The sequence below is a fragment of the Dipteris shenzhenensis genome, chromosome 5 (genome assembly GCF_047967505.1).
Source record: "Dipteris shenzhenensis isolate YYH24624 ecotype China chromosome 5, Dip_SZ_1.0, whole genome shotgun sequence".
Taxonomy (NCBI): domain Eukaryota; kingdom Viridiplantae; phylum Streptophyta; class Polypodiopsida; order Gleicheniales; family Dipteridaceae; genus Dipteris; species Dipteris shenzhenensis.
In genome coordinates this window covers 53,152,759-53,164,689 of record NC_141600.1, presented here as the reverse complement: position 1 = coordinate 53,164,689, position 11,931 = coordinate 53,152,759, and the positions used below count along the sequence as shown (strand labels likewise).

The 11,931-nt window shown below is 41.2% G+C and overlaps 1 protein-coding gene across 1 annotated transcript in view; it reads right to left on the bottom strand.

Moving 5' to 3' along the window:
• Positions 1-2,227: 2,227 nt before the first annotated feature.
• Positions 2,228-11,931, bottom strand: part of LOC147902190 (ankyrin repeat domain-containing protein 2A-like) — a 30,684-nt gene continuing 20,980 nt past the window's right edge. The window contains exons 3-8 of the mRNA XM_087374554.1: positions 9,500-9,700; positions 9,160-9,308; positions 8,715-8,883; positions 6,321-6,413; positions 2,695-2,834; positions 2,228-2,552 (exon numbers count right to left, since the gene is read on the bottom strand). Of these exons, the coding sequence (XP_087230680.1) occupies positions 2,453-2,552; positions 2,695-2,834; positions 6,321-6,413; positions 8,715-8,883; positions 9,160-9,308; positions 9,500-9,700 (852 nt within the window). The 3' untranslated portion in view covers positions 2,228-2,452. The remainder of the gene's footprint in view (positions 2,553-2,694; positions 2,835-6,320; positions 6,414-8,714; positions 8,884-9,159; positions 9,309-9,499; positions 9,701-11,931) is intronic.

The window sequence follows — 11,931 nt, the reverse complement described above, 5'->3', positions numbered from 1 at the left end:
CTTAGCATGCTTTCCTTATATGGTTGTCTGCAAGGCTGCTATCTCCCTCTTGAGCTTCTCATTATCAGATTTCAGTTCTTCCATTGCCTTGTGTGCCCCTTCCGGTGTCCCTTGCATGTCTCTTAGTTGCTATAATTCTATTCCCATGGCTCGCATCTTGTCATTAAGGCTGGTCTTTTCAGTTTCCCATGCTGCCTTCTCTTTCTCCCACTCATACTTCTCGTTTCTCTCTTTTCTCCATTCATCTTGCATACACACTCCTTGCTTCATGATTTCATTGAGTGTCTTATCAACATGTGCTTTCTTTCTCATCAATGTCATGTTGGCGGTCTTGAGGGTATCCACTTTCTCAATCAAGGCCACATAGATTTTGTTAAGGTGAGTCAAGACCTCAGAGGTATTTTTGGGTGGTGACCCTACCATGTAAGCTGTCATTGCACTTTCAAGAGCTTTTATAGCTTCGTGTTGTCATTATCCGGTGTTATGGAGCTGTTCAATGTTTATTGCATATTCCAGAAATGAAGAGACAAGGTAATTGGTACTCTGGGGACCTTCAAGTGTACCTTGGATGATCTTTAGATATGTTGGTGCCTTTTCCTTGTCCTTCTTGACCCTTTTCAAGATCACATCGTGTGAATTTGTTGTTTTCTTGCCCTTTATTGAACTTTCTTGACTCGAATCCTTGCTTTCTTGATTGTTGTAGGTTGGAGCTTGTTGGAGCGCGGTCCACCAGAGCTATGAGAGAGGACGCAAAACCCCTATGGCTTGTGCTACTGTAGGTGTTGCAGCTAAGGGCGGCACAATAGCCCCATAGGTGGCTAGGGTGGCACAAGAGGCGCCACAGATGGCACGGGATGGCGGAATGGTGCAGGGGTCGCCGATACCCCCTCATGGCAGTAGGAGGGACTGGCGCGACAGCCAGTAGCCTGTGGGGGAGCTAGGACTAGCAGCAGGGTTGAGTGGGGAGGAGCCAAGGGAGGGAGGGGCTGGGCAAGGAGGGAGGGAGGGACAGAGAGAGAGAGAGAGAGAGAGAGAGAGAGAGAGAGAGAAGTTTATTGAGAGTTACACGTCACATGGACAACTGGAAAAAAAAGACTATATTGAGAGGAATTTCAATTTATATGTGTTGTGTGTCACATGTCATGTCTATTTTGAGTAGCATGAGCTCCACTTGGACTTATCTTTGGTCCCATCGGGAGTCTTGATGCCTCTAGAACATGTTTGAGATCTCCTCTTGGCATCCTTGACTCCTCTCTATAAGGCATATGCGTGGGCGACATGACGCAACATGGCATCAAGTTACGACAATATGACAATGCCTTGGATGGCGCACGTGCTTGCAAGTCTCAAGTCTAGTCTCTTGTTAAATTGGTGTCTTCACAACATCTCTCGACTATCACTCTTGTGATAAAGAAGTCTGTGATCCCTTATTGTCCAAGACCAAATTTGCTAGCGCATCGCATGAGTTTGGATATGAGTCAGGTAACCTCACCAATTACGAGTGCATCAGATCTTCGACTTGGATAATAAAAAACTAACCATATCTATGTATCCGTGGGTGAGGAGACTCTAGTATCTCTTGCAGATCTCATAGTATATAGGGTAATGAGGCATGCTCCTCCATCTCAGCCTCTTGTGTCAAAAAGCGAGCAAAGCCTCAGAGGCTTCATCTTTTACTTTGCTCAATGTAGAATCAGAGAGAAAATTATGAGCTAGCCCATGGTGATTCGTCCTACATGGGAAAGGTGAGCCTCTAGGTATTCTGATGTCTAAATGAAACCGTCATCACCAAGCTCAAGAACACAATAGCCACCTTCATGTACACCTACAACCCCCCTATCAAAGGTTCGTGTAACCGCAACCCCGATAGCTTTGAGTAATATGTATCTCAACTAGAAACCCCCAGTAGCTTCAAGCTTAACTGCATTGGAATTATCATGATTGTAATGCTATGACTTGCTATCTAGGAGGGGCTTTTGGAATTCAAAATGCAAAGTGCTAACTTCAACTGATTAATCAATGGCTATTATTCCAGATGTTTGCTTTCCAAACAGTATGACATTGACACTTGATGTCTTGCCCTTGTCTCATGAATTGTGGTACAACATGGTGACTTCGATCCCTCTTACAAGGGTTTAATCTCATCCATCGACATGTAGTAGTAAAAACCATGTTGTTTGCAAAATGTATAGCTTGACCGTAAAGTAAATGCATATAAACACATTAGCCATGTTCTAAAGAAAACTCCCTAGTAAAAAGAGACACAAAAGGTACCCTTCCACAAATAGAATTTGCAAAAACACATTTTTCTCAACGCCAGATAGCTAATAACCAAGTCCATCCACTAATGGGATTCCTCTTTGTGTAAGGCCAGCAAAAAACTTTGGTAGTCCAAGACAACCAAAACAGTGTGGGCCTTACAAACATAGATCAGTTGCAACTTCCAGTTCTCTCACAAAAAAGCATCTTTCTCTAAAAGATGCAAAACTTCATTCTGATTATTCCGCTTTGCCACCTCAATTGGAGTTTTCCCATCCAAATTCTGCAGAGTTCTGCAGAAAGTAGAAATTCTAGTCAGTAACTGGGAGTCATGAGAAACCATTCCACCATTTTTACTTGAATGGATAGTGCACATTAAAGGCATCAAAATGACATTACAGGTAAGTCCTTGTGGGGATTAAAGGAGCAACTTACACAGCAGCTCCATTCTTCAACAGAAGCTCAACACATTCATGCCGTCCATAGCCCGCAGCGTAATGGAGAGCAGTGTTTTTATTCTTGTCAAGGGCATCAATAGAAGCCCCAGCTTCCAAGAGCAATTCTGCACACTTCAACTGCACAAATACAAAAATGAGGAGAGGAAAGACCAGTAAGTTCAGATTACATTCCTTGCATGATCCTACAAAATTAAATGAGTGCTTATAAATCCAGTTTCCACCGTGAAATGTAACGCTTACAAGAAATGGGCTTGTAACAAACTTCCACTTGCTCTATACATAATGCAAAGCGAGACATTTACCATTAACGGACAAGTGACATCCAATCCATACATGAAATAAATTTGCAAACAATACAAATGATATCACAGTACTGATAATGATCTATTCTTCCTTCTATTTTCGTATACCTCCATGCATGCACACTCACACATATCATATGTGTGTAATGTGTCCATGAACGTGCTCAAACTCATTCGGTAGAAAGAAAACATACAGTGCAGGAAAGTAGCCCATAACATAGATGCCATCAAGCATAGCAAGGGTGTGGCCATACACATCATCGACAACCGAGGACTAGCTAATATGACCTCCCACCCAACATCATCAATCTGTATGGGTGGCATCAGCTTTTTGCAAGAGATTTCATAAAACGAATTCTCCTGTGATACACATCCAAAAAGCACATAGCCATAGCAATGTAACAACACAAATTCAGATATTTCAAGAGTGCTTTTTAAAGGAAAACCAATATGCGATATGAGTGCATACAGGGAACAATAACCATGTCATTATATGCAATGCAGGATCATACCCATTTTGCTCAAACCTTAGGGCCTCGTGCAAGATGACCTCGATCTGCACTGTGAAGCTAGAAAGCCACACAGCCTTTGTCACAAGAGGGCAGGTATGACAACAAGCGTGACAGATGCCTACTAGAGGAGAAATTAATCCTAATCTAATCCTATCAAGACTTCTTAAAACCTTTGAAAATCACCCCGAGGACCCATTAATTTGTAACCACTCCAACTCAGTGAATTGATACCACTTGAATTTGACCTACAGGTACATAACATCCTAAGTGTTACCACTGTGACCTAACATCTCAGAAACCTTTTCAAATCCTTCTTAATGAAATGTAACATAACTCACAACATGATTATCAAGACTCAAGGTTCATCCTACGGCTTGCACAGATCTTGTGTGATGCAAAGAAACCTATTGGCTACACACATATATTCTATTTTACAGGTTGCAACAAGTCTCAGCATGACAGCCATAACACCCTACAGGATAAAATAACAAAGCAAATCCAAACAACAACAAACTGCTGACATGCAGTTACAGCTATCTTCTTCATGAAGTTTGCATTTCTCCTTGGTCTTCTTTGCCATTCCTTGAGTGCGCTTGTCACCTTTGAAATAAAAATGAGCAAAACTGATTGTTGATTCTTGAATCTGTGTGTAAGTGGACATGGTATCCAATCCCCACATTGAGGAGCTTCCATTGGTCTTGTATTTTTTTGTATGCACATTTGCAGCCAATATCTTCTCTGACTTGATAGGTCCACTAGTCCTCATATATCATTATAAATTGTGGCTACAATCTTTTTCTTCATGGCATGTGTTCAGATCCAATCCCCACATTGAGGAGCTTCCATTGGTCTTGTACTATTTTGTATGCACATTTGCAGCCAACATGCTTCTCTGACTTGATAATAGATAGGTCCTCTAGAAGTATTTACATCATTGTGAGATTACCTGGTACCATAAACCCAACAAGCGCATGATGCTATTTGTGTTGTGGCAGAGAGATTGACGACAAAGATGGCTAGATTTATACCTACAAAGACAACCATGAGGACTGAACTGGTTCATCACTTTTTTGAGCAGTTGTTCAGGCCGTATGAGTTGCCTTGTCATATTGTAATGACAGAGATCCGAAATTCATGAACAACAAATTATTCTGGAGAGTAACAATAAGTGCCATATTAGTGGTCTCCAACAGATCTTTTATAATCATCCAGCCTGAAATGTGATCATTGCTAATTGTATGTGCTGAAGCACTAAATCTGCAGTCATCCATATGATCATCTAAAGTGCCTTAGCATCCATGCCCACCAGTCTCTGACATCTCCCATATACATCTTGCAACAAAGTGTCTCCGGATCTTGATCTTCTAGATACAACACTTGGTCCCATATAATATTCCCGCCTCACCAAAGTTTGAGATCCGGATGCGGGATGGTGTGTCACAATATGTAGATCACCCTAAAAAGGAATTCTCAACCACAAAGCACACTGCCACAAACTTGACACACCGGAGTGATCAAAAGTCATCTTCCTGTTTCACTTGTCTTTTCAATTGTCATAGTATGTGTGTGTGTGTGTGTGTGTGTGTTATACATATATATATTCATATGTATATTATATATATATGTATATACACCCCCCCCCCCCCCACACACACATATGTGTGTGTGAGTGTGTGTGAATCCAGGAACATGCCCAGACTTATCCTCTGAAAACACAACAACTAATGATTGGAAGTCCATCCAAGATCTGCTCCAGATGGGCAACCTGAAAGGGCCCACTGACCACAGTTTTAATCTCATGATAGTCACTTGTAAGGTTGAAACTGTTATTACACATAGCAGGGATAGCTACTATGACATCCCCACAAACGCCGTCAGTGCCTGACGGTATGCCTTATGTCCACATCAAAGCCCCATGAAACCCTACACATTGTAGGTGTCCTTTTTGTTCGTCCTGATTTGGGGGCTCAATTGGACCAGTGACATTTCTAACCCAACATCCCTTTGTTGACCTCCATACTCAACCTCTCATTGTCTCCAACCACTCTTGGCTTAGATTCATACACTGTAGGCAGAAGAGGAGTAAACTGTGTACATGGAGCAGCCATTCAAATGCGCAACTACATCTTCTCTAGCTGTAATTACTGGCAAATAGTTCAAAGGGATGTGGAGGGCAATAACCCATTAAATATCAGAATGAGACAGAAAATTTGGATCAATCCATAGCCCCACCCTATCCAGCTTTATACAACCTAAAACATTGTGGAATGACTTCATCAATATTTAGAAGTTGCTCATGCAAGTCATGAATCCTCGCCACATCATCTGCCATAGAATCTCCTTCACTCATGTTAGCAACTCCTGAAAAATCCTTAATCTCTACCACCACAAAGCTACCTATGCATATTGCAACTTTCACACTGTGTCACTGCTATGTAATGCCAAGGAAGATGTGATTTCACTATTTAAATGCCTGAAATGATTCAAGACACTAAATTTAGAGCAAGAAAATACATTGTACTTTCTAACAACCTGACCGTACATGGTTTATTTCCGGTAAAATCAGGCTGGCACTTGGTCAAGAGAACCTTGCTTTGATTATAATAAGAAGAGCATCATTGGGAACTGCCAAGCGTATGACTGGCCTAGTGACGTGTAAGATGTGCCCCTTCTAAGAAAAATGCAGATGGAAGCACCATATTCTATACAAAAGATCAAATTTTGCATCACTGATGTCTAAGGGCTGAAGAGAAAGATGTCAATTGTTTTAATAGAAAGACAACACGAACCTCTCCATATCCACAAGCAAAATGTAAAGCTGTACGCCCTTCAGAATCTTTTTGATCCTTGTCTGCACCAGCTGACAGAAGACCACGCAAACCCTGGGAGTAAAAACAAGTGGATTATAGATGTTATTCATGATAATCAGCCAAAAATTTGAGGTAGGACCTAACACGACTAGTATGCACTGTTTCTCTGCAATGATTCACAAGATTTGTAATGCTGTAATTAAACCAATATTCTAAAGCTAGACATCTACATGAATACCACATGCCCAAAATCATCATCTAAAAGGCAAAGGAAAATTAACTTCCTGAAAGTTACAAGCAAGGTATAAACTAGTGATTAGAACAGACTAAAAACTTTGAAATCCCAATCTACTCCATCAAATCCAAGTGAGGGGCAGATCATTGTGAACATATATTCTGGCACTCGCACATATACCCTCATCTATAAGGTTTTCGTACTATGCAAGATAGAGCAAGAAGTTATGCAAACCCACACCGTAGAAGGTTGGAGTTTGAAGTAAATGAGAAAGTCTATCTTAGGGTGCCCGAATCTTCAGAATACCTAAAGCCAAATAAATGTCCAAAGTTGTCTCCTAGACACTGTGAACCATTCATAATACTTTAGAGAATTGGAGAAGTTGCTTACAAATTAGCCTTATCCAGAGGGATGTAGAGTATATCCAATTTTGCATGTAAGTTGGCTACAAAGGAAATTAGGAGATGATGACAATCTCATAGTTGAACTAATTGAGCCTGCTACCTTATCACATGAACCATAAACAATTTTAGATAGACAAGAAAAAGAACTAGACAACACAATATACCAAGAACGTTTGGTTAAGTGGAAAGATAGACATGAAGAGAATTCAACATGGAAAAGGGTAAGCAACTCCAAAGGAGGTTTCCCAATTTTGTTTTCGAGGACGTAAACCATTCTTAAGGGGAAGGGAATGTTACGTCAGCCATAATCATGGAAGCCCATGGCTTGGTTAGGGATCGACAGCACTTGCATTTTAGGGACAACCATTACTTCTCTATAAAAGCAGGACATGACACCCTAATAGAAGACGATGTGGGGAGAGGTCTAAAGAAGCTAGAAAACGGGAGGGCCCCAGACACTAAAGGGCTAGTGGCTGAGATGTTGACATGGGGAGGAGACAAGGCAAAGGGAATGATCGCCAAGCTTCATGGCAGCAAACATCACGAAGGGGAATGCATGCTAGGAAGAATCCGAAGATGCATGTGAAATAGGGAGATTGTTGACACAAAAAATGCTACATAAACTCTGGCACAACCCAAGAACAAAAATGCAGTTTTATAAGCAGGAAATTAACTCAATGGACAACCATGGAATGCAGAAATACCTCTTGGAAGACATTTCAACATATATAAGGCATCTAATTTGCAAAATCAGAATCTGATGGGTAACTGAAGACTTACTCCAAATCATCCTGGATCCCATGATCACCTGTAGCCTCTCAAATCCCTTCCAGTCAGTAGCTGAAAGGTCACTCCCCCAAAAAGGTGCTGCATACATGGCGGTCGGTCTCATGAGAGTGTCAAAGAGCCAGCCCTTCGTCGGAGGATCCTCGAAATGCACCTGGAAGCACTGTCTCTCTAAACGCCAGGGCCCCCTTCCCTCGTATGGAGTGCTTGGGTCTAGGGTCACACCTAGGTCTAGGTATTATTGAGGAGATGCAAAAGGGGCCCATGAGAGGGCTCTTGCGGTAAGGTACCTTGTGGGACACATGGCGCCAAATGAGGAGGGCATTTGGCAAGTGCTGGGCTAGGGGGAGAGTTCTAGAGGAGAACTCCAAGGTGGAAGGAGAGAGAAAAGAATAACAAGACGAGACTCTCTGGAAGCAGGCTGGTTCTCTCGTGAGCTCGCAGCTGGGTGGATCTTGGCAGGATGAACATGTTCAGGCAGACTGAAGACAAGCACTTTCAGCTAATAATAATTAGTCCGTGTCCTTTCATCCAAGCTATAAATACATCTAGGAAAAGATTTTAATTTAGTCTCTTCCAAACACTGCAAGTGTATATTTAAATTTACTCAGTACTTGAAGGCTCTATGCACAAGTCCAAAAGACATAGTTCATAATAAGGTTTCCAAATATACTCACTTTCAAGGATATACTAAACTCTATCAAAAGGATTTGAAAGTATAAAAATAAAAAACATAGAAAATACCGTTCACTAAATGACTATGCTAGTATAATAAAAAAGGTGATGATTTGTCAATACTCTGACTCTTAAGGATCAGTTTACACAAACCATACCCTGGTCTTTAGAACTAAGAGTTAACCCATAGCTCAATCTGAGAAACAGACAACCCAGAATCCAGCAAAACTTTACCATTCAGCCAGAAACCTTTGACATCCCGCAAAAATATACCTCCACATCACCAACACTCGCAGTTTGATGGATACTAGATTCATCGTTCTCTTCATCAGCCTCCTCTTCAATAGCTGCTTCTAAATCTATTGGTAGAGGAAAGTCACCAGCAGCTCCAACACCCATGGCCTGGCCAAGTTTGCTTAACACCATTGGATCATTCCAGTATCTGTACAGTACATCCACACTGAGCCTTCAGTTCGTTTGTTAAAATTGATCAGAGTCACAAGAATCACTCACATATTGAGTCCTGGAAAATCAGCTACAATGAATAAGAAAGCACAATCAGCAGGATGCTGACATTTTTTTAAAAGCAAATTTTACTGCTTAGGTTACTTTTGATTACATGTCTCACTCAAATGGATGAGCAATTGGTAAGTTCAATGAATTCTATCAATCACAAATTCTTTACACAACATAGACGAAAATTTTCTCTAAAGCTTACTTTATCATCACAGATGGACCTCCAGTTTCAATCTCATCCAAAACTGGCCTTAATGTAGGATCTTCGCGGATTTTAGCCATCCTTGATTCAAGCTGCTCTTTCTGAGAAGGACTTGTTAAGTTCTGCAGCATACTGGACATGGCTGGGTCCTGATAGTGAAGTGACATTAATGCCTCGTGAATATAATGTCTATAAACACAATTTTGTCAGGCAGAACAAACAAGAACTGCCTAGCTCCAATGTATACACTCACAGGTTTGTAAATAACACTCTACTACTCAAATACAGAAAAAAACAAATCACCAGACATTCCAAATCACAAAGCACAATGTTAGCTTACTTGCATCAAAACATTGCCTAGTCTTTCAGCCATGGCCATGAATTGTGAATTCTGCATAATCCGTTGCATTGCATCAAAGTATTGTTGTGTATCTAGCTGAGGGAGACCAGCACTTTGCACACTATGCTGAAGCTGCTCAGTCATACTGCTAAAAGCAGGATCTTTTGCTATCTGCTCTGCCAACTCTTTTATACTTGGATCCTAAATCAATATGGCAATGGTTATAATTTAGTAGAGAATGAAAAGGATGCTGTTAAAAAGACAATGTATTTGCATTCACATGGCTAATGTCATAAATTTAGTAGAAATGGATAAGACATTGTCAAGACAAAGATATGCATTCACACCCAGGATGATCACATGCGTGAGAATATGTGCTGCCCAGTCATAAGGCAGGTTCTTAAACATTCCAGGACCAGCCAAATTGGGAAACAGGATTACAAAAATGTGTTTCTATCTATTGCCAAACAGTTCATTATTCCCAAGTAAAAAACAAAGAAATCTGCAGTTAAACACACTAGGATAGTACTTAGTTGGAAGTCCTTAATCTTGAACAATTTTCCAGTACCAATGAGCTTTATAATATGTTCTTCCCTGCATAACCATTGTGCCAGAACTTTGATCAGCTCTCTCTGCTGCTCCACACCTACGACGTAGACTTCTCCTGCATACACTAAGTGCCTGAGCTCTGTCTGAATCTCCACATTAGACCTTCAAAAACTATAAGAGAAATCACCGAGTGCCTGATGCAGCTGCTCTGACTGAGACGCACGTGAGACCTCCAAAAACTATGAGTTGTTCTGAACTAGCCCGGAGTCCCCTCTGCCATAACAGAAAAAACCGCTCTATCAACCCACTAGTTGGCCTAAATTGCTCATTTAAAAAATGTCATGGTTATTTCTTAGCTGACTTATTTGGCCACATATTTATATGCCTAGGACTCTCTGGTAACTTACATTTCTTGATGAGCGAGTAATTCAAAAAATTACGAGTGTCACTATCATCCACCATTACTCGAACGCTCTTTCCATTTAAAAATCCCATGCATTCTAACCAGATCACGGGCGTGAAATGTGGACTGCTACATGGCAGAAGTAATGAAGCAAGCATGCTCTTCATCCTAATGAAAGGCTTCAACTTCCGCATATTGACAATATTGAGGAATTAGCGAGATCTGTACACTACGAACTTGCTTCATTGGCTATTTACCCTCATCAAAAGGGTTTTAATTCCCCTGTGGTTGATTACAGCAATTTGCAGCTGTGTGACCTTCACTTGAACATTTAAAAGATAGCCGATCCTTCATTGCCTCTTAGGAGGTAAAAGGAACCTCTTGTCCTTTTATAAATTTTGAGAATCAAAACTTTATAAAATTTAGCTTTCATTTAAAAGAGGGTTTTTTATTTTTACTATCCTGAAAGACATGAATTTCAACTGGAGCTTCAGACTTTGCTATAAAATCATCATACATCTGAGCAAACCTAATAGCCTCATCCAAAGTCTTTGGGGCCTTTCTATGAACATGTACCTTATAGTCATCTTTAAGGAAATGTATAAACCCCCTAATCCTATGAAACTCACTGAATCCTTCATGCGACAAGCTTCAGCATACATTGAAAAACCACACACAGATTACATATTTTGTCTCTTGACTATTCACGCAAGCGACGATCAGCTAACAATATGCCACTAAATCTTGCCATCGATGTGTCAAAGAAAATCCTGCCAGAGATGTCAGCAATGTTAGCTTGTTTGTGTTGACCTTAACAGCCTGTTGTGCAGCACTAAATCCTATTGGTGGCGTCAACAATGTCAGCTTGCTTGTTTACGACCTTCGCTGCTACTATCAACGCTGTGGAGCTTTGAGGTCATCAGTGATGTCAGTGACCTTGTATGAGGTGCCTACTTAAGGACCTCTTTCTTCTTCATTCTATAAGCAAGTATTCTGATTTTGTGTCAACTCTACTCTTTCCTTTCAGTGTTCCAACATGGTATCAGAGCCATTTGATCCTCCTTGAGCCCATTTCTGCCACATCATCATCTTCTTCCTCTTCTTCTTCTTCACCACCTCTCCCTCTTCTTCCAAAAATTTGCTTGAGCTTGTTCTCCTCTGATTCTCACCCATTTCCCACGCCCTTCCTGCTGGAGATCCCTCTTGTTGGGGCGAATTTCGGGCTGCAAGCAATTGAAGAAATATGCGCTCTGCTGGTCGCCATTGTACGAAAGTCGTCGAATCTTCTTCCTGCGTTTTCTCTGCGCCTGCTCCGTCTTTGTCTAATTCCTTTCAGGGCAAGCTTCTCCATACCTAGAGCTACCTTGTGCTGAAATCTGAGCAGCAATGGCTGCATATTGAAGGAGAAAACAGAGAAAAACCAGTCGACTTTGTTCAAGAAGGTGAAGGCGACCTGACACATATTTTCGCCTCTTCTTCC